Source organism: Nelumbo lutea, chromosome 3 (genome assembly GCF_056320005.1).
Source record: "Nelumbo lutea isolate HS-2025 chromosome 3, American lotus-T2T, whole genome shotgun sequence".
Lineage (NCBI taxonomy): Eukaryota > Viridiplantae > Streptophyta > Magnoliopsida > Proteales > Nelumbonaceae > Nelumbo > Nelumbo lutea.
The window spans coordinates 111,447,712-111,475,531 of record NC_142686.1 but is presented as its reverse complement, the minus strand read 5'-3'; the positions used below and the strand labels follow the sequence as shown (position 1 = coordinate 111,475,531).

At 37.9% G+C, this 27,820-nt stretch overlaps 2 protein-coding genes across 2 annotated transcripts; both read left to right on the top strand.

Annotated features, from left to right (window-relative positions):
* The first annotated feature begins 857 nt into the window (after positions 1-857).
* LOC148867650 (uncharacterized) lies at positions 858-3,226 on the top strand. Its single transcript, XM_088977919.1, has 3 exons — positions 858-1,358; positions 1,473-1,841; positions 2,460-3,226. Exons 1-3 carry the CDS (start codon positions 956-958, stop codon positions 2,825-2,827), a joined length of 1,140 nt encoding a protein of 379 aa, XP_088834045.1. The 5' UTR covers positions 858-955; the 3' UTR covers positions 2,828-3,226.
* An 11,029-nt stretch (positions 3,227-14,255) lies between these two features.
* Positions 14,256-27,467, top strand: LOC148867649 (Class II aaRS and biotin synthetases superfamily protein). Its single transcript, XM_088977920.1, has 7 exons — positions 14,256-15,845; positions 17,205-17,384; positions 17,936-18,193; positions 18,402-18,536; positions 23,767-24,048; positions 25,847-25,987; positions 26,680-27,467. The coding sequence occupies exons 1-7, from the start codon at positions 14,424-14,426 to the stop codon at positions 26,986-26,988; spliced, it is 2,727 nt and encodes a 908-aa protein (XP_088834046.1). The 5' UTR covers positions 14,256-14,423; the 3' UTR covers positions 26,989-27,467.
* The last annotated feature ends 353 nt before the right edge of the window (positions 27,468-27,820 follow it).

Here is a 27,820-nt window from a genome sequence, read left to right as displayed (position 1 = left end):
AGCCCTAAATGTCCTTCGCAAACGGGGCATTCCCCTAACTGCAAGGAAAGCGCTGCCGTTGTCCGGCTCGACTGGGATCCCATGGTGCACTCGTTTTCGAAAGGTGCAGTACTACGTACTTAGTACTTAGCCATCGCCGGAGGATCAGGTCAGCTGGGTCCAGCACTCTTTGTCATTTGGTTTGTCCACTTGTGGAATTTTCATGGGAAAAAAAATTAATTTTAACCCAAAAAAGAAAATAAAGGAAACATGGGGCCACGTGGCTAAGTCTAGGGGCCGTTTGATAACGGCTGAATTTGCAGAACGGAATTGATTATTGGATGAGCTCAGATTGCAACTTACATAAGTTTCACATATAAGGGTAGTCTAACAAATTTGAGTATTGTCCTAGTTTAAGTGAGTCCTGTGCTACTGTTAATTAAGATCTGGATTAATTTATGTGGGTCTCATGTAACCGAAGGGTGATTTTCTGTTGAAGTGTTAACAAGTTGATCTTTGTTCTAAAAAAACGTTAAAGTTTACCAAACTCAGGTGTGATTATTTCGATCTTTATTAAGGTGAAATCAAACTGATTTAGTTGTTGAATAGTATTTTGGGATGACTCTTACCCATTGGAATTATGAACTGTAAGCAATTTTTTTTTTTTGTGGATAAACCATAAGCAATTCAGTGCAGCCATTTCAGCTCAGCTGTTATCAACCTCCGAACGGTGTGAGTGTGACGCCATGTATGCTTTATCTCTTTATTTATTTTTTCCTATTTTAAATCTCTCTCTCTCTCTCTCTCTCTCTCGTCTGCTTCTCCGTATACCAAGGAAAAGTCCATAATGTTAACCTTATATATAGGCCTCTGGAGAACCAATAAATGCAAGCAACCACCCAGTAATCCAGTATCGTTGCAGAGCTTAAAGTAAAACATCCTCACTCTCGCACTCCCCCCCAACTCCTCGAAAAAGATGAGGAACCACATTTCCTTCAGCGACGAAGATGAGAACGAGTCATCAAAGTCGCCCTTCTGCTGGTGGAGATCAGCCGAGCACTTCAATGACCAGGGCCAGCTCAAGCTCGATCTCTCAAACCTCTCCAACCTCACTCCCAGAGTCAAAGTCCTTAGAGAAATGGAAAGACTCGCCTTAATTGCCCCCGAAGGTCTCGACGACCTCCGACATAAGCTTCTCGCCTACCGTTCTGGCGATTTTTGGCTACCCACTGGCGGAATCAAGAAGGAAAACATGGATGTTCCCTCAGTTGTCACGATTCTCTTGGTGGGCTTCTCCGGTTCCGGGAAAAGCTCCCTCGTAAACCTTATGTATAGCGTTCTGGGTCGCTCAGGACTGATTCCTTTTGCTCATACCTCCGGTAAGCTCTCCGAGAGTGAAATTTGGATCACTCTCTCCTTTATTTCGAGCTTCCATTTGGTGTCAGACTGACGTGTTTTTTTTTTTTTAATTATTATCGGTATTTTCTTGTTAGGAAACACTTCGAATTACACTACTACGTTCTTGGAAGAACACAATGTGCTGAGGTCGCTGCGTAGTGGGTTCTGCGTGTATGATTCGAGGGGTTTGGACTACAATGGGGTGGATGAGAGTCTGGAGCGGTTGTCGGGGTGGTTGGCTGATGGGGTTCACCATCACCAGCTCTGTCAGAAGTCAGCAGACGAGGAGTCAAAGCCATTAATTGGGTCCATGGCATCACCGTCGAAGTTCACCAGGAGAAGAGTAAACTGTGTCATGGTGGTGGCGAACATTGCAGAGATCTACCAAGCATTGAAGAAAGGTGACCTAAAGCCAATGGAAGCGACGAAAACTCTCTTCAACTGTCCAGCTATAAGGAAATGCAGTAAGCTACTCTCCTCATCTTTGTTTTTTTTTCTCTTCTCTTGGGGCTCTTGTCGATAACTTGGTTCATGCATCTTCGGTGTAGTCATCGCAGAAAACGTAGATGAGAAATCATACATTAATTAACTACTAAAAAATGATGATCACAACTAGCTACACTTTCTCTGCTTCATTGGGATCTTCCAATCTAATAACAACTCTTAGTGCAACTCCTTCATTCAAATAAGGAGTCCCCTTCCTCGACTACATATCCCCATTAACGTGAGCCAGTAGGAAGGATCATTGGTCCCAATTAACTTTCTCGGATTGTGTACGTATAGTTTGACCCCTGTAACTTGTAGCCCATGCAATTGCATGCAGCCATGCAAACTCTCTGTGATAAATACTGATGCATTCTCGACCTAGCCATGCATGAAAACACTCTTTGGTACGTACATATTTCGGCAAGTTGCGACAGAGTTAACAGTTAACAACGAGAGCGGCTTTACAGAGTCTTATGTTTTCCATGCTAAAAGCTCTTAATCTGTGACTAGACGACAAGCTCTGGCAAGTGCTTCTATATGTGTGATGCATGTAAATGATTCCATCTCCATCCTGTCGTGTGTGGTGGTGGATGCAGATGAGAACCCAATCCTGATATTGACGCATGGCGACAAGCTATCCCCCGAGGAGAGGATCGACGGGCGGGTGAAGATCTGCAAGTTTCTGGGGATATCAGAGACGACGGGGACCTACGATATTGTGTGCCTGACCGAGCACGGCTTCCTCCCAGATGAAGCGGACCCCATCACTGCTTATGCTCTGACGGAGGCGATGTACAGGGCGTTGATCCTGTCGGACAGGACTCACCCTCCGAAGAGAAGCGTCAAAGACTGGGTGGAGTTGCTGGTGTCATGGCTCATGTGCTCCATCGCTGCAATCTTTGCTCTCCTGGCTTATTTCTTCTCCAAACTCGGTCGCAAGGACAATAAACTCAAACTCATGTGAAAGTGAGATCGAGATCAACCAAACCAGACCAAAATAGGAAAGGAAAGGTGGCTTAATTTAGTCCCGTTTTAGAGAGTATAGACTATAGACTATAATTAAGATGGTGTCCTAATCTAGTATTATCCCTGGCCTCTCTTTTTCTTTTTAAGCTGCTGGCTTGGTCGAGCTTGAATCGAGTTATCGACTTCAATTCACAAATGCAGTCGTGTTCGGTCTTTCTATCTCTATCCCTGGTACGTTAGGTTCGTGATGATCCTATTTTCCGGCAGGACACCCTTTAAATTAGTAAGTCGCAGGATGTTTCCAATTATGTCATCGCTAGCTCTCCGGTCCTTAATCGGAGTAGCAGCTAGCATGTACTTTCTTCTTTATTCAATAAAATTTCAATTTAGTGAAGCATTTGATTCTCTTTTCTTTTCTTTTTTTGTGATGTTTGTGTATGTGGGTGCTCGGGATACCTCCATTTTGCTCCATTTCTGTCTGATCAAGAAAAGTTCAAATAAAAAGAAATGGAGAATGATATAAAAGGAGCTCTATGGACCTGGTTTCACATAAGCGCTGCCCCGGAGTGTCAATTTGGTCCAATCCGATCCGGTCCAATATGAATCCATTACAAAATAATTTGACCAGGTCCAGTCAAATCCGATGAATACTTTGGACCATTTTGGATCAGTCCAATCTGTGATCAAAACTTCAATTTGGTTTCAATTTAGATTTGTTCCAATCCAAATCTGGTCTGGTCCAATTAAATATGTATCTATCATGTATGGTCTATATTCAATCCAATCCAATAAATACTGTGGACCATTAAGTATGGACTGGTCTAATTCGATATGTCTCGTTGATTCTTCTAATATTTATTCAAATTGATTTTGATTTGGATGGATCCGAGCTAGAGCCAGTCCATTGACACCCCTATATGCATGGACTCCGGTCTGTTACAAATAAGAAATGTACAGCAGGCTAATAGACTCGATCAGTGAGTCCGGGTTGCTGATTGTGTTTCATTGTCATTGCCTGTTGTAAGTCTTGTTTGTGGGAGATCCTAAGTACCCTACATGTTCTATGTGTTCTGGTATACATGCCAAAAGTCCAAATATAATAAAATTAATAAAAAGTAATTTTGAAGAAAGAGATAAATTACAAAGATATCAATATATATGACTATACAAATTAGAATTTGAATGAAAAAAGAAATTTAATTTATGGACAATGTATGGTTTTGGTTATTTAAAACATTGTAATATTCCAAAGCCTCATAGCTGAACTAGTTTGCGAGGATCTTTTCAATTGGTCCATGTAAGGACCCTTTTCCCTTCTTTTTTTTACCTTAATTAAGGCTGTGTTTGGTTTGAAACAAAATGGTAGGAAAAGGAAGAAAATGGTAGGGAAACCTGTTCATTTGTAAAAGATACAAACATGGCCTGCATGGAAAAACTTGGTTGGAAAGTTCTCAACAACAAGATAACCTATGAGTAAAAGTGGATAAAGGGTAATAATTAAGAAAAAAAAAAAACAATTTCTTTCACTCAACCCCTAAAAAAGTAATCTATATATCTTGGAAAGGAACTTTTGAGAGGAGGATCTGGTCATGAAAGGTATCAAATGGAGTATTCGAAATGGAAGTGCCATCATTTTTTGGGTTGACACAATTGTAATGAAATGTGTCCACTATTCAAATACATAAGAGCAAATGACTTAAACAACATGGGATTTATCCCTTTCAGAAAACTTAATCCCTCAAAATGTAACAAACAAAACTAAAGTTATATATATATTCTTGAGTTTTCTTAAGTGTGCGTTTGTTTGAGGTGTAAAATCAAACTGGGGTAAAACTCTATTCCAAAATTCTTTTACATTGATAATCGATGTAAAAATACATCAAAATTATCGATGTAAAACTTACTCGTTTCTACTGTCGAAGTAAATCTCCTCTCACTCTAACATCTCTTTTCTCCATTTTTCCATTTGCTCTATCTCTCGCCAGTGTTGCTACTTCTTTGTGCAATATCCAATACAGGATTCTATTCTCTCCCAAACCAATGAACAGAAAAAAGTCGTAGAAGCAGTACCAAAGACAAATTGGAGAAATCTAAACTAGGCGAATCCCTCAGATTGCTACTTAGAAAAAATGATTGTAGTGTCAAACTCTTCCAAACCGGTGAACAAAAAAACGGTCGGAGAAAAAAAAATCTCAACTTTTACTTATTCTCTCCTCTACCTTCTCCTCGCCTCCTCTGTTTTTGCTTTCTCTCCCACTCTACTTTTATTCTCTTTCTTCTCTGCTCTAATCTCATCCTTTTTAGTTCTCGGGAAACCCACTCCGGCGCCGCATTTATGATTAGGATCACTTGCCTACCACTAACTTAATATGGAACTTTGGATTTACAATCAATCACATGGTTGTCGTCAGTTAGTACCAACGTTGCAGAAGAATCTATCGTTGGATGTACTGGATAATAAAGAGCTTAGCCCTTGTAGACATAACCGCTACATGTCAAATTCTCTCTCCCTTTTCCTCCACCCCAAGCTTGTTCATTTTACTTTCTCCCCCCTCCTCAATATATTGATATTCAATAGCTTTCTTGATGATGCTGACAACAACTCGTCGGATGCAGATATCTCTCCTCTTCCATATGACTTCTCATCGACTACTCCCGGTAACTCAGTTAATTGTAAAAGTTACAAAGGGATTCACATGAGCGAGAAGTGAATGCTTCTCACTGGGAAAATATCAGTCCTAGCCGGTCAAATCCATTATTTCATCTCTAGCTTCAGATCGTTGTGCATTTTAAATAATGACAAAAAAATTCATCAAAATTTACGCCTTGACAACCAAACACGGTCAATGTAAATATTGAAAAACAACCGGTTCTAATTTTCATCCATCACTGAACTACTTCATAATTTCCATAGGTGTAAAATTAAAGTTACACCTAAAACAAACGTAGCCTAAAGTGATAAAAGGGAAAATCTATGCTGATAGAAAGGCATGACACTTGGAAGAACTTCGACAAATCAAAACCCTCTCTTGAATTTTGATACATATCACCTTATTGGTTTCCACTTTTATGATACTTATTGAGATTTTCTGGTATCTTTTGTCTTTTCAATATCATAGTTGAACCTGTAATAAAATGTGGTTGGGGTGAATCCCAATGGGCAATTCTTAATAAAACCTTCTGCCACATGACTTGATACAAAGGTGAATGTGGAGAGTAGAAGCCAAATTGGGCTAAAAAACTACATTACGAATCTAAAAACCCAAGGCAAGTTTTTTTTTTTTGGTAACTAAACAGATTAAATTAAATTACTAAAATGTTGATAAAGTCCTTTACATCCAAGGTTCCTGCAGGGTAAATATCAAAATAAACTAGATCCAAATTCAGAGTTTTAGCCTTCTGGGCTATGGAGTGGGCCAAGATTCTTGGGATTAATCCTACCTACACCAAGGTTGGGGATAAGCTACCCCCATTGTGTATATTAGAGTATATCCAATATACCCAGTTGTATATATCCTTAGGACTCCATCCTTAGGATAACAATTATCCTTAGAGGTTTAGGATAATTTTTATCCTAATGAGATGAGATCTGTTTGTTATCTTTGTTGGTTGTTATCTAAGACTCTAGCTAAGATAGAGTTTCCTCTTTGTAGAACTCTTCTGTAATAAATATAGTTCAAGGCCAATGGCCAATTCATTGTGCCCAAACATTGTTTGTGTTGTATGATTTTAACTTGGTATCAGAGCCTTTCTGGTCCCATGGCTTCCAGCGGCTACAATTTTGCATCACAACAATCAACAGGCACGTCAGCCTCCAGCAACACAACAGCTTTGAATTCAGTTACCCATAGTGGGATTCATTATCTTCCTATCAAGCTCACCAATGACAACTACCTACTCTAGAAGGCACAGTTGCTGCCAGTTCTCTACACCAACAGACTGATGGGGTACGTAGATGGTTCTATCATTGCACCTCCTCAGTATATACCGGATCTGACATATGGAAGTCGGATGATGAGTGGTTTGAGAAAGATCAACTGGTCTTATCTTGGATCATTGCATTGCTCATGGAGAACATGTTCGCTCAAGTTGTAGGACATCGATCTTCCCATGACATCTGGAACGCTCTACCTAAATCCTTTGCAAAGTACTCACGGTCCAGGTTGATGCAATACAGAAGACAACTTCAGATTCTCAAAAAATGAGGTATGTCTATTTTTGAATATGTCTGAATATGAATATGTTGTCATTGCCATTACTAATAGGTCTGATATAGAGGACCTCGATATTGATGATGTTTTAGGCACTCTTCTTGGCCATGAGGGGTAGTTAGAACATAATGCTACCACTGTTGATTCACCTCCCTGTATCCAATATGGCTAATCTTAAAATTCAAAATCAAAATAATAATCAATACTCCCCTTCTGAGAACACCCCCAAGAGAGGCAAGGGGCGTGGTTCTTCAGAAAACCGCATGAATTATGGCTGCAAAGATGTGGAAATACAATTATCTGTCAGCTGTGCAATAAGTTGTGACATGGAGTGATTAAATGTTGCCGGCGATATGATCTCAACTACAAGAATGAGGAGGCAGAACCAGCTGCCTACAACAACAATACTACTCCCTCTCAGTCTGCATTCGAACCCGGTACCTGGACAGTGGTGCAATACATCACATGACGCCTGATGTCGACAATCTACAAACTCAATCTGAATATGGTGGGTCAAATCAAGTCAAAGTTGGTAATGGTTCAAGTTTGGAAATTAAGAATATTGGTTTTTCAATTCTGCATACTACTACTCGTTAGTTTTCTTTAAATAATATTTTTCATGTACCGGAGCTCTCCAAAAATCTGTTACCTGTTCAGAAATTTGCTCGGGATAACAAATTATTTTTTGACTTTCATGGTGATTATTTTCTTGTGAAGGATTATACAGGGAACATCCTGCTACAAGGAACCAGTAGAGACGGTTGTATCATTTTCCGGGCAAGGTGGTCAATACAAATCAGTCTTTTGCTTTGATTGACAAAAGTGCTTCTATTGATGATTGGCACATACGTCTTGGGCATCTAGCCATGCGAATTGTGAAGCAAGTTGTCACTCAATTTGGTCTACCTTATAAAGGTAAATTTTGTTTCAGCTCTAATTTACTTTGTGAGTCTTGTCAAGTCAGTAAGAGTCATAGGTTACCTCTTCCCTTGTCTTCTTAAGTTGTTTTTTGTCCACTAGATTTGATATTTTCAGATGTATGGGGACCAACCCCAATTTTATCTAATGCAGGCTTTCGATATTATGTAATTCTCATTGATGCTTATAGTAAATTTTCTTGGTTATTTCCGTTGCAACGGAAAATAAGATGTTTTTGATGTATATCCTTTACGTGTCATATTGAAAATCTATTTAATACCAAAATCAAGGCTCTGCAATCTGATTAGGGTGGAGAATGTCGAAAACGTTCTTCTTACTTGGGCTTCGTTGGCATTGCACATCGACTCGCCTATCCTCACAAACATGAACATAATGGTTGTGTTGAATGGAAACGTCGTCATGTCATCGAAGCAACCTTGTCTCTACTGGCTTCCTCATCATTCCCCTTCTCCTTTTGGGCAGATGCCACCCTTACAACAGTTTGCTTAATTAATCGGCTTCCTACAACTACTCTATGGCACAAGTCTCCATATGAAGTTTTGTTTGGCTCCCCTCTAGATTACAGGTTCCTCAAAATTTTCGGGTGTGCTAGTTATCCACTGCTTCGCCCTTACAATCGGCACAAGTTCAATTTTCATTCCCAGAAATACATCTTTCTTGGCTACAGCGACAAACACAAAGGATATCATTGTCTAGGGGTGTCCATGAAAAATCGAAAAAAAAAAAAAAAAATTGAACTGTAAACTGTGGTTAACCAAACCGGTTGGTTTCGGTTCAGAATTTTTGAAAAACCGAAGGACCGGTTTGGTTTTTGGTTAACCTATAAAATAACCGACGGTTAACCGAACTGACCGATATATATATTTATATGTATATTTTATATATACTTTTAATAGATGTCATATATTTTCTATGTATTTTATATAAATATATATTCATTATATATAAATATATACTTGTATTATATTTATAATAATCTATTTACAAATATATTATATATCATTTATTATTTATAATACAATATTATACATATATTTGTATAATATATATTATAAATATAAAAAAAAAAGAAAAACCGAAGCACCAAACCAGTCAAAAACCAAAACCGGTGGACCAGTACCGGTTAACCGGTGGTACCGGTTCGATTTTGGTTTAGTGAAATGAAAAAATCGGTACCACCAGTTCGATTTACAAAAAGGGGCCATGGTTCGGTTAACCGAATTGTGGACACCCTTATCGTTGTCTGCACTCTGAAATTGGGAAAGAATACATCTCCAGACATGTTATCTTTGATGAGCATCATTTCCCAGAATACTCTGCGAGTGCTCCCACCGAATCGGTTCAGCCAACTGGGGTTTATCTGCAACCGCTACCTGCACCTCTAGCTTCCACTACAGACTTCCCAACTTCCGACTCACTATTACAGGATAATTCAGATCTTCCACCGTCGACTGACAGCACTCACCATTCGACAGCTTCCTCTATAGGTATGTCTTCTCCTGAAGTCGGACCTCGTGGGACTCATCCTATGCAAGACAATCCTGCTGTAATAGTCCCAGTTGCTTCTCAACATTCCTACTAGCATCCTATGGTCACTCGTTCCATGGATGGATCTCTTCCTCCTCGTTCTCATCTCACGACCAGGTATCCCTTACCATAATCACTATTAGTTCAGTCTCGAGATGATACTACGGAACCCTCAAGTTATTCACAAGCAGTCAAATCTACTCATTGGCGTGATGCCATGACTAAGGAATTTAATGCACTTGTTTCTAATGGTACTTGGAGTCTTGTTCCCTACTCGTCTGACATGAGCGTTGTAGGGAGCAAATGGGTATATACAGTAAAACGGAAGGCAGATGGTACTGTTGACAAATACAAGGCATGATTGGTAGCACATGGTTTTACTCAAATCCCAGGGTTGACTTTATAGCTACTTTTAGCCCAGTTGTAAAACCTATAACCATCTGTACCATTCTCTCTCTTGCTGTGATGAATCGGTGGTGTATACATCAGGTTGATTTTGATAATGCTTTCTTGAGTGGGGTACTTCGTGAGGATATTTATATCAAATAGCCCAAGGGGTTTGAAGATCCCTCTAGGAACCACGAGCTTTCTTGAATGGAGTAATTCGTGAGGATATCTTTATGGACTTCGACAGGCACCACGGGCTTGGTATGCTCGTCTCACTTACCAGTTAGCACAAATGGGTTTTAGAGCCCCTACAACTAATACTTCTCTCTTTGTGTTCTGTTCCAAGAACGTTACTCTTTATCTTCTTATTTATGTGGATATGTCTTACTTTTTGGGAACTCCCAAAGTGCTATCCATAGCTGCATTTAGGAGCTCTCTCACCATTTCTCTCTTAAGGATCTGGGTCCTGCTTTCTTCTTCCTTGGTATTCAGCTTATTCGGCATTCTAATGGGGTTCTTCTCAGTCAACGTCAATACATCACTGATTTGCTGCATTGGTCTCACATGAATGCTGCAAAACCTATTTCCTCTCCTATGGCGGTTCATCCCAAGCTCACTTGACATGATGGTTCTCCTCTTGCTGATCCTACTGAGTATCGGAGTTTTGTTGGCACTCTTCAGTACGTGGCGATCACCCATCCGAACATCTCGTTTGTAGTAAGCAAAGTTTCTCAGTTTCTGCAGGCTCCTATTGATGATCACTGGGCATCTATGAAACACATCTTGCGTTACCTTAAACATACCATTATGCATGGTCTGAACCTCTCATGGGCATCCTCTACCTCTCTTACTCTTCATTCTTTTTTTGATGCTGCCTAGGCAGGGTGTCCAGATAATCGTAGATCCATCAGAGGTTTTGCTATCTATTTAGGCTCTAATTTAATTGTTTGGAGCTCCCGCAAACAAGCAACGGTTGCATGTTCTAGCACTGAGTCTGAATTTTGTGCTTGTGCCACATCCGCCACTGACATTCTCACCAAGCCTCTCACTGGTGATCACTTCCGCTTCTTGAGAGACAAACTCCATGTTCATGATGAGCATGGAGCTGGAGGGGGCGTATTAGAGTATATCTAGTATGCCCAATTGTGCATATCCTTATGATAACAATTACCCTTAGAGGTTTATGATAATTGTTATCTTAATGAGATGGGATCTGTTTATTATCTTTGTTGATCGTTATTTAGGACTTTATCTAAGATAGAGTTTCGTCTTTATAGAAGTCTTCTATTATAAATACAGTTCAAGGCCAATGGCCAATTCATTGTGCCCAAACATTATTTGTGTTCTCTGATTTTAAATGTATAGCCCCACGGAGCCAAAAATAAAAATAAAAATCTAAATATCCAACCAAAGGATACTCATTAGGTTTGGCCCTATAATAAATTCTCATTAACCTCAGTTATTAGTTAGGTTTGGCCCTGCAATAAATCATCTCTCCATTGGTCTTAAAGAAAATGAAACATTGTATTTGGCTTCTAAAGGTAAGATCAACCTTGAAAGCAACAAAGATGGGGAGAAAGCAATACACATCATATGGAATATATGAAAGTATAGAATAATAAGTGGTAGAGATGCAGTGGAGCTGGCTGAATACCAATTAGAGAGCCTAAAATACAAACGCGAAGAAAAAAAGACAAAAGGATTCAGCTCATAAGACGGAAACTGCTCAAATAAATCGTATTAAACTAAACTTTGATGTATCGGTTAAGCATGGAGAAGGGAGAAATATCAGGCTTTGGGCTGAAGCCTTGAATCACAGCCCTTGTTGTAGTGATTTGGGGCCCTTTTAAATTGGATGATGAAGTGGCGTTAAGGTGGGGTCCCAAAATACATTCAAAGGCCCTGATTTTAGATTTTAGCCAAGGCTACACCTTTGGGCATGGCAGATTTCACCTCAACGACAAGCCATAATTGGTTGCGTGGCAATAAACTTCAGGCTCAATTTGGAAAGAGTACAAATACAGATTTGTAGAGTGAAAAATCTTATATTTTATATTATTTCGTATGTATTTGTACAGTATATATTTATATTTGTATTCCTTCTAAATTGAGTCTTAGACTGTATTTGGTTGTAGTGTAAATTTATTTGTACTAGTATAAATGCATGGGAGTGCAAATGTAAAAAAATGCAAATTGTTGTTTAATTTTGTTTTGGATTTTGCTTTATTCTGTTTCATGTTTTAATTTACTTCATTTATACTGCAAGCAAATAAAATAAGATAAAATTTGAAACAAAAATAGGTTAGAATTTACACTTAAATCATTTGCACTGTTATGATTTTACATCAGTGGAAATTTGTTTCATTGCAACCAAACACAGCCTTAATGAAAATATCTTTTCTGATTTTCTCTTTATATCAAAGGCTGTGTTTGGTTTGAAAGAAAAAAAAATAGGTATTATAGAGATGATTTTGGGTCCAGCAGCAGGTTTTTTAGCCGGTTTTAGATGGTAAATTTCCAGTGGCAAGAGAATGAAACCAAGGGGTTGAAGAGATTGAGTTTACATCTCTGTATCATACCAATAGCAATCTGCCATACAGATTTTAAAAAAAATCACTTTAATTTTGAAATAGGGAAAACATGCTGGTGTGGCAGATTGCTATTGGTCTGATACAGAACTAGGGGACAAACAATGTGAATTCAAAGAGATTAGAGAGATCACTCCTCATAGAGTGCTACTCACGGCACCTACCTCACATCATCTCATGGCCGCACATCAGGAACATCTCCCGTACTTATAATTAATTATTCACGAGGAGATGTTTCCAATATATGGTGGGATGTGGCTGTGAGGAGCACTCTGCGGTTAGCAGATCTCAATTGGATCCAAGGATGGTAATTTGTATCCTCTTGTACTTGCTCCTATCAGCTTCAATGGAAGTGGGTTCTTTTGTTTGAAAAACAGGTTTTGGATTGGATACAGATCTTGGGACTTTCAAGCCGTATGGATATGGTATTAGGCTAAACTGACCCTCCTTGACAACATATTGTTGGAACTTGAAAGGCATGGGAAATTATATATAAGGAATTGAATTTAATAATATATTGAATTTTAGGTAAAAGATAATTAATAATTTACATATCTATATATTTTAATCAAATAATTAATTTTTTTTATGATTGTTCATATTATTTTAATTGTTTACAAAACCCTCCCAAACTGCACCATTGCAGAACATTTTTTTATCTGCGATTGAGAATTCACTAAGGGTCAGTTTGTCTTTTAGATTTTGAGAGGGGGAAGTTGGTCAATAAGATTTTGGTTTCTATTAACTAAGATACCAATGTTCTTTTTTTTTTATATTTATATGGGGTCTATGGAAAATTTATTTTCCCTTGGGTAAGTTATACTCATCTCCTAAGTGGGTAATTAATTTTTCCACAGAGAAAATTGCTGGTACTTGAATTGGATAAAATTGCCTCCTTAATAATGCATTTTTATGGCTAAAATAGTCATTATCTTATTTACATGGAAAATAACAAATAAAAAAACATAAATAAACACATTTATCATAATAAATATTTCTATAACTTCCTGAAAATGGAACATGGCCTGATTGGTAAGGTCTCTCCGTGCTTGTAGGAGAGACTTTGGATCGAATAGTTAGGAGATGGTTAATCGTCTACCCCAATGAAAAAATGCATTTTCTAACCAAGCAGAATCTAAATTTACAATTATAATTATATATTTTTAATATTATTTATTTTATAATTTATAAAGAATGAAAGAGTGAAAAACAAGTAAAAGACAAATAAAATGGCACCTACTAGTTTCCGAAATAAGAAAAATGTAAAAGAGTGAAAGAAACCATTAAAATAGCACCTGAACCCACTATCCAGTAGGTCTCTCACTTGCATTTGCCTACCTCTCTGTTTTGAATTCTACTGTTGCTAGCTGGTTAGTGGCTGCCCTGCCTCATGAGCCCAGCCATCTTCAATTATATGCTTGCCATCATTGTCGAGTGCCGCGGCTGCCGCTGCATCTTCCTCCAAGCTCCGGTCCTCTTACATCTTCCTCGCTTCATCTCCAATTTCTTCTTCTTTGTTTTGGATAAAACACATATTGATAGAAGGCTTGGCTTAATGAGTAACCATATAATTGGTATACATTTTTTTAATCTTGGTGAAATGAGATTCAAGTTAAATAATTTCGGTTTTAATCGAAATATCCAAAATAACCAAAAAAAATTTGGTTCAATTTATTCGATTTTCACATATTTCGGTTTCGGTTCGGTTTATGTTAAATCGGTTTTTAAAATTTCGGTTTTGAACCTAAAAAACCGAATGCTCACCTCTAGCTTTGGGATGTCGGGATGGTTTATTTACCGTCTACCCTATCACTACCCGTCTACCCAGTGAAAAAAATACATTTTCTAGCCAAACAGAATCTGAATTTAGAGCGCACAACCTTGCCTAGTTGCGCTGCATAAAAATGCAAGCAACGCACTGGTAGTCTTGAATCTCTTACTAATGGCGGCAGGACGCGAAGTCTCCCACGTAACAGTCGGTGGGAAAGGCTCTGCTCTCTCTTCAGCCTTCGTTTTCGCCATTTCCAATGGCTGTGCTCAGGTACGAATCGATTCTTCAGTCTTGGAGAAGCTATCTACCAAGCACTCCCTCTCCGCAGTTCCTCTCCAGAGCTCCTCGAATCCGAGATTTCTAACGCTAGAAGAGTCCCGAGCTTCACTTCTTGTTCTCCTTAATAAATTTGCTCTCTCCAATGCTGGTGTGCGACCCACTCTCCCCAATTTGATTGTCGAAACCCTAAATAGAGGGTTTAGTGCGGAATCCTTAGATTTTGGCTCCGTAGTTGGGTTCTTGGGTTCGTTTTTCCGGTTAAACGGGACAACGCTCGAGGAGGCAGGCGTAACAGATGGAGAACTGGTTGTTTTGGAGAATTCTTCCGCCAATTTGGGTGGCATTTCTGCACTTTTGGATTATTCTTCATCTACTCTGTCGACAGTGGCTGATGCTGTTGCCTCCCTTTCATGTGAGGCTTCGAAGGCAGATATCTCGGCTTTCAATTCTGTGGATTCTGGAGACGGCTTCTCTGTGAAGGACGAGACGGCTGTTGCCAGTGATATGAAAGTTTTACTTATTGGGTCGAAGCTTGTTGGCCGTGTTGATTCCGATGCCATTTCGGAGATTCCAAAGGTTCATGGCAGTTTCAGGGAAGTGGTTAGGTCGGTGCATTCGAGAGTGCGGGTTGAGTTGAATTCTGTGGCCAAAGTTACTAAAGCGGGTTCTTGGGGTAATGGATTTGGAAAGGTGTTGGCGACAACATTTTCACCTTTAGCGACATTGCTACGTTTTTTAGGTGAGGGTAGTTTGCGTCGAGCGAAATTGGTTATTGATTCGATCGATTCTGCCGATCTGCGTTCTCAGGTGCTGGAAATATTTGGTCGGAGTTGCCCTAACTCCGACAATTTGAATGATGGGGTTCGGTTGATTTCAGAGGCTCTCCTTAATGTTGATTATGCGAGTCTTTTGCATGAGATATACTGTTTATTGGTTAAAGTCAGAACGATTATTTCTTGGGAGGGAGCTTTGGCTCTTTTTATACTTGAAAGGAATGAGGCAAATGAAAGAACGCAAAGGGTTACATCTGTAAGACCTGAGATAAATGGAGGAAAAGCAAATGCAGATAAAAAGGGCGAGAAGAAGAAGAAAGTGGTTTTGGGAAAAGGAACTTCTGTCCTGAGGCAACTCATTAAGGGATATTTGAAGCAGATGGATGGTGATTCAACTGACAGTATAGCAAGCTTGGAGGGGTGGACAAGAGAGCTGTCCTTGTTTTTTGATCCTAAAGCACAGAAACTTGATGCTCTGTTGAATAAATTTAAAGAAATTGTAGAAAGCAATGAATCTAGACGACTTCCCAAACTTCCGAAGGTGATAACCGCTATGTACTCTTTTTTTTTTTCTCTTCCAAGATGCAATTTCTGTCTGTTTCTATGTTATCTGGACACAACTGGACACGGAATCAGATACAGAATTTACACTAGAAATTTCAGTACTCAATATGATACCACACCCTTGTACAGGTATCTGGGTATCATAGGCCTGCTTTAGGCTTGATAAAAGTTTTTTTTTTTTTTTAATGTTATATCTGATAAAAAATTAAACCCTCTTGTTTATTGATTGTTGTCACTCTACTCAAAACGTTTCCATGATATGATGTTACTTTGTTTTGGAAGCACATGCTTATCTTGCTGATCTAATTGCATCTTGCACCTTAGGTTGTGATGTTAGCCTGGTTCTGTATGCAATTAATATTTAAAATCAATTGCATATATTTTACCTTGTTCTAGGAATTAATACTCTCTGAACTTCATTGGAATCAATTGCATTTCAAAAAATGAAAATCAATTGTATATATTTTAACTGCATCATGCACTTTGCTGAGTCATCTATTAGGAAGTTTTTCTATTTTGGAATTTGATGGGATATGCATTACTAAAAAATATGAATAGCTTGAAAACTTAGAAGCAAAAGCATGCAAGCAAATTAGCATCCATATCAATATCCGTATTTGCCCACATTTTCCTTGAAGAGATGGTGCAATACATGTACTCTCAAATTTTCAAACTTGAGAGTTTGTATAGTTCTACCGATCCTGTTAGAGTTAAGTGAGATTGGGCCACCACCGTGCTGTTTTCAAAGAAAATTGCATATGTTTAAATTTTTAGAAGCTTTTTTTTTTTAATGTTTTTTGCTGTCAGCTTCGGGGCTTGCTTTCCAGGTAAAGTACTTGGCTTGCTGCATCACTTCCATGTCTCCATGTATCAAGCAGCATAGCCTATTAAAGGTAAAAGAAGAATGAAGGCTTTTTGTCTGTTTCAGTATTTCACTTAATACATACATTTCTGTACTTTGATGAGCAAATTATTGGTAGTTCTCTTTCAAATGAGTCTTGTTATCCTCTCCTTCAAAATGAGTCATTGAGACAATTCTTCTTTACTCAGTGAATTACCAGTTTGCAACATAAACCTGATTGCATCTCCGAGTCATGCTTTGCATGATCATGTCTACTGATAGTGCTATTGAGTGCATATTTACATGTGCATTAACTTGTTCTATATTGTTCCATGTGCTGATAGAGCGCAGAATATATTCTAGTGTATTTTGCCTCTGGCTTTGTTGCCAAAGTGCTTTATGATTTTTTTGGCATTGCTTGCAAATTTCTTTAACTTGTATATTTTTTCTTCTCAATGAGCTTATCTTTAATCTTATTTTTTTAACATTTGTTAGGGTACACGAGATTTTGCAAAAGAACAAATGGCTATAAGGGAGAGAGCGTTTTCAATAATAGAAGGGGTGTTTAAGCGGCATGGTGCCATGGCTCTAGATACTCCTGCTTTTGAACTGAGAGAGACTCTGATGGGAAAGTATGGGGAGGATTCAAAACTAATATATGACCTTGCTGATCAGGTAAATTTCATCATTAATTGTTGCAAGCCATGCCTCATGATGATTTATTAATTATTTCTGTTGTTCATCTTCAAGTAATTGTAATGTTTCTATTTTTTTTTAGAGGCGCTTTAGCAGCTTTTGATTAAAATGTTCATGTTCTTAGTTTGCTTATTTTATGTGTTGATTATTTTAGCCTTAAATATTTGAAGCTGCTTTTACTTTGTAAAATGTTGTGGAGCGCTATTATTTATTTATTTAGAGAACATATTGTTTCAAAATAAATGGAGATGCATGTGGTGGGGTGTGCATTGGAATACTGGTGTGTTGTGCAAGGTGTTAGAATGTATGGTAAACTTTTCATTGGGTACAAGGCTATTGTGAGTTGACATTCCATTCATAAAAAAAAAGTTAAAACACATGTTCCAATATTGGAGGAAGGGGGGGGGGTAATAAAGAGAAGTTGATCAATCTCATTTTCCTGTTGACATATCTCTAATGTTTGTGATGGTTCATCGAGTAGTTATTCTTATTGTTATCAAGTTGTAATTATATGCTTAAAATTTTTACAGGGTGGTGAGCTTTGTTCTTTGCGGTATGACCTAACAGTTCCATTTGCCAGATACGTAGCTATGAATGGTCTTACTTCTTTTAAAAGGTACCAGATAGCTAAAGTATACAGAAGGGATAATCCATCTAAGGGGAGATATCGTGAATTCTACCAATGTGACTTCGATATTGCTGGACAATATGAAGTAATGGGGCCTGATTTTGAGGTTATTAAAGTTTTGACTGAATTGCTTGATGAATTAAACATTGGTGATTATGAGGTATTTTCTTTTCCTCTATCTTGCTATTATTGCAATTCACTTCTATACTAATTATTGTTTGTTATATAAGAATTTGATTCCTTTGAAGAATTTATGCATCTATACAAAATTGCATTTTAATCATATTCTGTGCTTCCGTGATTACCCATGAATTTTCTTTTCTCCTTAAAATGGCTTCCATTTTGGTAATTCACCTTTCCTTCTACAGATAAAACTGAATCATCGGAAGCTGCTGGATGGAATGTTGGAAATATGTGGAGTGCCTCCTGAAAAGTTTAGAACAATATGTTCAAGCATTGATAAATTGGACAAACAGTCATTTGAGCAGATCAAGAAGGAAATGGTGAGATTGTATATTATATGTAACTTGGGCAATGGGTATTTATTTTTCTTTAGCATCCTTTTTTTTTTTTCCAGAGAGTTGGATGCTTTCATGATTTTATTGTTTGGAATACATTTCCCCCTCTCTCTGTCCTGTTTTTTGATCGTGTATAAAGTGAATGTGGTAGGATGCTCTAGTACAAATAATAGATGAATTCTCTATGTTAGACACATGTCAGATTCCAACACCATGGATTCTTGAGGGACACTTGTACATGACGTTTTCGATTTTCTCCTTGCTTATTTGACATAATAGAACAGCTAACTCCCGAGTTGACTTCATAAGCACTCTAGTTGACTTGACTTCAAGCATATGGAGCCATGTTATGGTGGTGACTCTTTTGTGTGTATGACTCCTTTGAGACAAGCTCTAGTGACTGACTCTTTGTTGACCCACTTGACCTTTAGCTGAATGATTTTTCATTGTTTCCTACCGGTCACCTATGCCATTATTTGATTTATATTTTTTAATTTAAAATGCAAAAGTTAGTGTATAAAATTTTGAAAGTATATATTTTGGACCTATCAAAAGACATAATAATATATTTATTTCATTTTGCATTCAAATGAATTAGTAAGAGTATTTCATAATTAGGTCAATCATGAAATCTCCCTAGATAACCAACCTGTTTTTTCCACATGGAGGAATCCCATGGCTACTCTGAATCCTTTAAGCTCTCTATCTGCATACATACTTCACTTGTACACATTATTTTTTTATTCTTTTGATCAGCCACATTATTTGCATACAATACATTGAATCGGAGATATACCTTACTTGTACAAGCCATCCAAACTAAAAAAAGTTATAATTTGTGGTTATGAGAATGTACAAGGTAGACCTCGCAAAAAGTTGACCCAACCTGCGAACCTGACCCAACCCAACCCGAAAAAATAGGGTTAGGGTCTCATATTTAGCAACCTGAATGCGAAAATGACCCAACCCGACCCAACCTGAAAAAAATGGGTTGGGTCATGGGTCAACCCGCTCACCCGATTGTCAAGTCTAATTGGGATTATTTATGCATTGTTAGAAGTTTCCACTCTTTAATTTTTTCTATTTAGTCTTTACTTTTTATTGTTTACTCTTTAAATTGTTAAATGTTCAAGCTTTTATTTTATATTTGGAATTTTAAGGTTAATTCTTTTAATTTTGTCATTTTTCATGTAATTTTTCTTTATTTTTCTAAATTTCAATTATTTTTTGGGATGACCTGAATTGATCAATGGGTCAACCCTAACCCGAACATTTAGGGTTAGGGTCCGGCATTTGACAACCCAACCCGACCCCGACCCACACAACCTGAATTAATTTTTTCTTGCATTTTTGTATATTTTTTAAAAGTTTAAAATTGGCGCCTTGCTTGAAAAAGGCAGGTGTCTCACCTTGTGGTTGTGCTTTGCTCCTTGGGTGCAAAAAGATCCTTGCACTTTTTTTTGGCCTTGCACTTTTTTTTTTATCAGCAATACATAAAATTCGTTCATTTCATTAAAAAAGAAAGTGTACAACCAGAAGTTGTGAAAACCTTGTCCAACCCAAAACAAGACAGACCCACTTGGCTGAATTACAGCCTATATTACAATTGAGTTCAATACATATGCTCTCTTTGAACTCCTTGAGTTCAATACATATTGGCAGATCTCCTAACCCACTTGATTTGAATTGTCATTTCTCTTGAAAGCCATTTGAAATGCCTAAATTCATACCTAAGCTTCCGGATTACCCCTCACCTTTCTTTAGCCAAGCCACTGGCAGCTTTGAATGACCTTCAAGAATCAATCTTGCAACTCCCATATCTCTCACCATCTTAACCCTAAACACTGCAGCAAAGAATTCTGCACTTACAGAATCACCTTGCACAATTGGGCATGAAAAAAAGCAAGCATTATGCCACCCTCATCTCTTATTACCCCTCCAGTTCCTGACAGGCCTGGATTGCTCTGCACTTTTAAAACACTGGACTCCAGTTCACTACCCTCTGACCTTACCTGAGTAAAAAATCTGTCAGCGAGCTATGTTATGTCTTGGGGCTTGAAGGACAGATAGTTAATAGACTAGGATCCCAGTGAAGGTAGATTTGTAGCTCTCTTGGAAAGGCTTAAGCATAACTGATTAACAGTAACAGCTAAAGGAAATTATTAGCTATTAGGTTAGCATTTGGGAGTTTTTATTATTAAGGAAAAGTGGCAAGAGCAATTAAGGAATTAAATTGAGTGAAAGTGGGAAATACAAAGGGGCATGGTTGCCTTCAATGAAGGATTTGCAAAAGAAACCCAAAAACTTTGGGCTGGCTCTCTGCTTAAGCTACAGCTTGGATAGTTGAGAGTGGAGCCAGGTGCTGACTCATTGTAGATTTTGTCTGGCTTTGTATTTTTTTTTACCAACATGGATTTGGCTTTCCACATTTAGAAATCTGTGGAAGCCACAAAACCATTCCAGGGAATCTTTTCTGAATAGACACTTGATTAGAGTGATCCTTCTTCACAAAAAAGAAGCAACTTTTCTTTCCAATTGCAAGTTTCTAGCTATGTTACCCAGATACAAAAAAGGCATGACTGGATATGATATTGAATTTGGCATTTACACTAGAAATTGAAGTATTAGGCACAATATGACACCCTTGTACAGGTATCCATTGTCTCATTGGTTCTAGGGAAGTTTCTTAGTTCAGGAATCCAAAATAGTCAAAACCCGGAATGGAAGGTGAAGGTGCAATCTTGGTCCAGATGATGCTGGAGAGGTCTTTCTTTGAGGAAAGTGCAAGTATGTTTTTTCACCCTTCAGTGATGCATAGAGAATGCTGAACCCTCTGAGGCAGAAGTTAAGAGGTTCAGGGCCCTTCACATGGGATTCATATCAAGAAACAGTCCCAGATACCTTCCCTTTTGATTGAAGGCATTTCAATCAGTGCAATCAACTGGTGTTTAGAGTATGGGAATTGGCCTTTGGTGGTTGGTCCACTACCTTGATGAGACTAGGGAGATGTTAACTTCTGTATCTGTCTAGAGGGAGGTTAGGTAACCTTGGCAGAGGCCTCTGGTTGCCCCAGAAAAGACATTGGGGAAACTCTTGACAAGGAGTTAAGTAGGCAGAAGTGATGATCCCATCATCTAACCAATCTACTGATCATCATCGTAATCACCCAAACCTTATCCCAACTATATGGGTTTGGCTACATGATTCCTGTTTCACCATTCCATTCTGTTTAATGTCGTATACATTGTTAAATTATTGGCGCTTAAATCATTTGATCTACCCCTAGCCCATCTAGCCCTTTCAACTAGCAAAAGATCACTTCTTACAGGTGCCATTAGATGGTCTTCCTCTTCCATGCATGTGATCTAGCCATCTTATTCTACTTTCTCTCAATTTATCACCTATTGGGGCTACTCCTAGATTCCTTCAAATGACTTCATTTCTGATCCCATCCTTTCTACTTTTTCCACTCATCCATCTCAGCATGTGCATTTCTGCCACTCTTTTTCTTGGATATGTTGTTTCTTGACTGCCCAACACTTGGCTCCATACAGCATGGCTGGACTTATAACTGTTTCATAGAATTTTCCTTTTAACCTAAGTGGTATTCGCCCAACACATAAAACTCTGGGTGCACCCGTCGATTTTCCCCTTCCTGCTCTAATTCTATGGCTGTCATCCTCAATCTCTCCCTTGTTTTGAATTATTGCACCAAGGTACCAGAAAAGGCCACCTATAACTCTTTTGGTCTCCAATCCTAAGTGTACCCTGATTTTCACTCCTATTGTTATTAAATGTATATTTCATATATTCTGTTTTAGGCCTACTTATTTTAAAACCTATTGTTTCTAAGCATCTGTCCATAAGCTTAATTTTGCATTTGATGATTTGATCCTGCATTAGTTTCATAACTTAAAACAATGTCATCATCAAACAACATGTGCCATGGGATATAACCCATTTTAATTAAGCAGCATGAACTTCATTAGTTCATTAAACCCTTTCGGCCTTTCCCCAGCTTTCTTGACATCATCAGTCACCTCATTACAAGTATTAATTGCTGGTGAGTTCCACTTCTAATTAGGAGGTAAACAGCCTCTATAATATTCTATGTGTACTCTATAATACTTGTGGATCCAAATACTCCCGAGTTCTGACAGGAGTATCTGGACCGCTGAGCCATGTGAGCATTCTCAGTCAAATATTTCCTCCACATGATTCAAAATCTATTGATTAATGGCTTCCTCCATAAAGCCATCTGGAGAACTGAAACCCCATTAGATGTTGCTTTCTTTGTCAGGAGGCATGACTCCTATGCTTTACTACCTGCACTGTATGTAACTCTATGGAGGAAACAGTGAACCACCTATTGTGCACTGAAACTTTACTACCCAAATCTGGTTCCATTTCTTCAACTGTTCTGCGGTTCAGTGGTCCTTTCCCCATGCCATCATGGACCTGTTCAAATGCTGGAAACTCAAAGTCTGAAATCTGAACATTAAGGGATCTATCCTATGGAGGACAACTACCTTGGCAATTTTGTGGGCCCTATGGCACAAAAGAATCACAGAGTTGTCAAGACCAGAAGTCAATTAATGGAGGAAGTTCTGAGAAATACCCTTGGATCATCCTGACTACCTATTTGACAGGGCTTCAAAGGCACTAGTATAGGTATTTTTTTGAGTTTCACACATTAGAATACTTGTTCTTCCTTTATTTTTCTTCTGAACTGAAAAATCTTTGATCCCATCAAACTTATGGTTATCTCATCTGGCTGCTCGATCCTCATGACAATGGTTCTTCCATTTCTTCCTAAAAATCTCTTCAAGTGACCAAGAGGGCTCCCTTTCTCAGTAGACATGATTACGATGAAAGGTATTATCTCATCAACTATTCTTTTCTCTGATTTGCATACTTGCCTTTTGTATGAGTCTAGGATTCCTTGTATTGCTTTCTGATGTACATGGTCATCCATTAGTGACTGATTTACAATAATTGATCTTGAGGAGATTCATGTATCTATTATTGAATTGCTGCATTTTTTGTTACAAGTGTTTAACATGATGGTATTGTGCACTAATTGATTGGTTTATTTTTCATGGATGCCTTTCAATACTTTGTATTTTTAGTTCTGTTCATATGTTTTTCTTGTTATTTTCCATCCTTTATTTGTCTGGTGCTTTCTATGTTAAAAATTGATTTGTCATGTATGCAGGTTGAGGAGAAAGGATTAACTATTGAAACAGCAGAAAGAATTGGCACTTTTGTGAAGAAAAGGGGATTCCCATTGGAAATATTGTCTGAATTGAAACAAGATGGCAGCGAGTTTCGAAACAACAGTGGATCTGTTCTTGCATTGAATGAGTTAGAGATTCTATTTAAAGCTCTAGAAAAATCCAAGTGTATAGAAAAAGTGGTTTTTGACTTGAGTCTTGCCAGAGGTCTTGATTATTACACTGGAGTTATTTTTGAAGCTGTGTTCAAAGGTGCTATGCAGGTAAATATTGACATTGCTCTTTGATTCACCCCTTCCTGGATAGTACAAAATTACAAATAGAGTTACCGGAAAACGGTTATGTCAATGATTCACTTCTGAACCATTTTTTTTTTTAATTTTTGAGATTTGATTCGTTACTAATTATCAAAAGAAAAAGATTTGATTTATTACTTTGTATTTTGCTTTGCATTATAGATCTCTAAGACGTTTGTTAGCAGAATGTGACAATCAAAGCTGAGTATGGGTTAAAAGTTTGCTCTGGCTTACAAATATGTAGATGTTAAGGTGGAAGTTCAGTGGTGATATGTGTTCTATGTTTATTCATATCATAATTCCCTCACATATGTCCAGCATCCAAATTTCAGTTTGAACAAAAACAAATTTATTTATTTCTTGTTCCTTCATATTGGTAGTTTGAGTTTCAACTTGAATAAAATGAATTCAGGAAAAAAATGCTTCTAAGGGTTGTGGCAATGGGCTATTGCATTTTATGGAAGCAGGTATCAGTTGCATCTGGATTCTAGACAAGCTTGAAATCGCATCTGGTACAAAGAACACATCTGTTTTGGCCTCAATTGTAATTTGGTTTCGGGTCAGCTTTCTAAAGCTGGGTTTCTTTCACAACTTCTTGTTGTAATAATTTTTTCTTCTAATTAATGAAATCTTTTATGTGTTGCTGATAAAAAAAATGCTTTTTAATTTTCTCCTTTGGAACATGATCTTTTTCTCTAGATCTTGTTCTTAAAAGAAAATTTTGACAAACTGATAAAGAGGGAGATTTTTTACGAAGAGAAAACTAATCAGTAACTTGCTAGTTTTACATATCAAACAGCAGACATGTAAATTGAAAAATAAGGTGCAATGCTGCTTGGTATATGACACTCAATTTCATCTCAATACATGGTTAATTATAATATCTAAAAGTGAATAGCAGTTTAAATCTGTTATGTACAATATTTCAAACATAATGTTATAATATAATTATTATTTAATAGAGCACTTGCAATTCAAAAATATTATTAGCTACTAAAGATTGGCTGTAATTTCATACTAACAAAGATTAATTGAGTGATGAAAGGGGAAAAAGCAATGAAGGGTGGAACCCCTGTTCTATTTAATGTGCTTGTGAGAGAGTAATTAAAGAAACCCTTAGGTCTTATATGTTTTAATAGAAAAACTGTAAAATAAGACAAATAATATTTATAATATAGGATATAATGTATTAACACACTTGATGATACAATGCAGTGATATTAGCAATTTTAGAATTAGGAATCTGCCTTGTGGTTTTCATTGCCTAGGTGAAGAAATTATTGGAATTCCTTGGAAGAGTTCTCTGAGCTAGTATTTATGCCAGTTTCATACAACCAGGTGAATTAGCTCAAGATCTGCTTGGTTTATGTTGAGATATTGGTTCCTTTGCATAGTTTGCTTCTTGCATTGATAAATCATTAAGAGATGTCAACTGGAAGCCATATCTGGAAACAATGATTAGTGCATATTGGTACCGGAACTGCACAGCAAACAAAGAATTGGAGATTTGGCATCTTATTGCCTAAGTGAGTGCCTAGTTACCTAGGCAAGCCCCTTGGCAACTATGAACCACATGCTCCCATTCCTTTTATTTTAATATGTGTATGCAAGCTGTATCTTAGGGTGATGTTCTGCTCAATATATATAGGAATCCATATATGATGTATGCCATCCATAATTGGGTGCTTGGTTTTCCTTGCATAAAGCAACTGTTAATGATCTTTGCAGTGTTGGAACCTCATAGCTGATTTACCTATGGCCTCAGGTTGGTTCTATTGCAGCTGGAGGACGCTATGACAATCTTATAGGGATGTTTGGTACAAAGCAAGTGCCTTCAGTTGGTGCTAGCCTTGGAATTGAACGAGTGTTTGCCATTATGGAGCAGCTTGAAAAGGACCGTAATCAGGTAATCTTATTTGTTCATTTGTTTTCATGGATAACAAATATTTATTAAAAGAATAAATTTAAATGTTGACTGCAATAAGAAACCACTGTGGAGAGGTGAATGGAAGGGGGATTCACAGCCGGATGGGGATTGGGATTTCAATAGATGGTAATTGGGTGGATGAGTGGAAGGGGATTCACAGGTGGCAATTAGGTGGATGAATTGAAGGGAAAGAAGTACCTTGGGTGTTTGGACTTGCTAAATGGCAACTGAAGCATTCAGATGTTATAGGGTCTGCTAACACTCTAGCATATGAACTTGCTAGAGAGGGGGTAAATGGGTAGGAACTTTTCAAGAACAGAGCTGTTGCTAATTATGGGGGGTGAGTTAGGTGGCTGTATTGTAGTTGTAAGGATTTATTAATTCATTAATTGTCTTCTTTTCTCTTTCTTTATTTCTCGTATTAGTAGAAGTTTTTTCAGATCAGTTGGTAATAAAAGGATATGAGACCCTAGCATGGAGTCATGGACATGTTTGGGCTTGCCTTGAGTGGTTGAATGTGTTTTATAAATGCATGCCTCGCCTTGTGCCTGGCACCTTGGGTGCAAAAAGCCCTTTGTGCTTTTAAAACATTGGCAATCTTTTGCTGTAGGGTTTATTTTCAGTGGCCAACTAAAATGCATTTTTTCCGTGTCTTTCTTACACTTGGGCAGACAATCCGAGCAACAGAAACACAAGTTTTGGTCTCTATTCTGGGGGAAGACCTATCTCAAGCTGCGGAATTGGCGAGTGAATTGTGGAATGCGAAATTGAAAGCAGAATATATGGTTAATAAAAGAGTTATGAAACATATTGATCGAGCCAAAGAATCGAGGATACCTTGGATGGTGATTGTTGGGGAGCGTGAACAGAATGAAGGTATAGTAAAATTAAAAGACATTGAAGCCAACAAGGAGGAAGTGGTCCCAAGAAATAACATAGTTGAGGAGCTCCAAAGACGGTTGAGAAACATTCCTTTGTAATCCAAAGAAAGCTTAAATGCTGTCAAATGGAGCCCATCAACATCCATGCATGTTACCTGGTTTAGTTGTCAGGTACTTGGGACTTCCATTGATATATTGCTTACACATGGGGGAATTTGCCCCATTGTCATTTCGGAGCACAGCCATAGCCAAGTGGATCAAGAGAGGCGTTCACTAAGGGCCAAGAAGGATTTATTTGTTTAAGTTAATGCATGATACTGACTACATTGTTGGTTTTGAGTTTTAGTGAGTTTAATTCAAATCCAACGCTTAAGCAAGTTCTTGTTTAAAGTTGTTTATCTAGCAATAGGTTAAGGGCATGAGCACAATTAGTATAGATGCTGCTGAGGCAAGTACATTTACTGATTTACATTTCAAGGCTTGATTTATTATATTTTTTTTTTTACACCATTGGCTGCACAGTAAATTTTGATTTCACAATGAATGAAAAGATGCTTCGGGGAGGGTTGTTATCTCTACCTTCCACTCCTGTTGGTAATGCGATGGTGGTTTTGTAATTGTTTGGGCTAGGGTTCTCTGAAGTCTGACCTGGACAAAACCAGATTAGACTCTTAAGCAGTAAAAGTGTTGTCTGGTTCATTGATTGTAGGCAGTTTTGATGGTTCAGACCCACGAACGGCCCCGACTTTCGGTTCACCTCAGGTTCGGTTAGCAACACATTAATTTGCAGTAGTATCACTGTTAGGCCCTGTTTGGTATCAATTCTGGGGATTTTCATTCTTAGAATTCTTCCAAAAAAGAATGGATTTTAGAATTTTCTTTGAAAGAATATTTATACGTATTAATGGATGACTGAAAAACTGGACGTTGT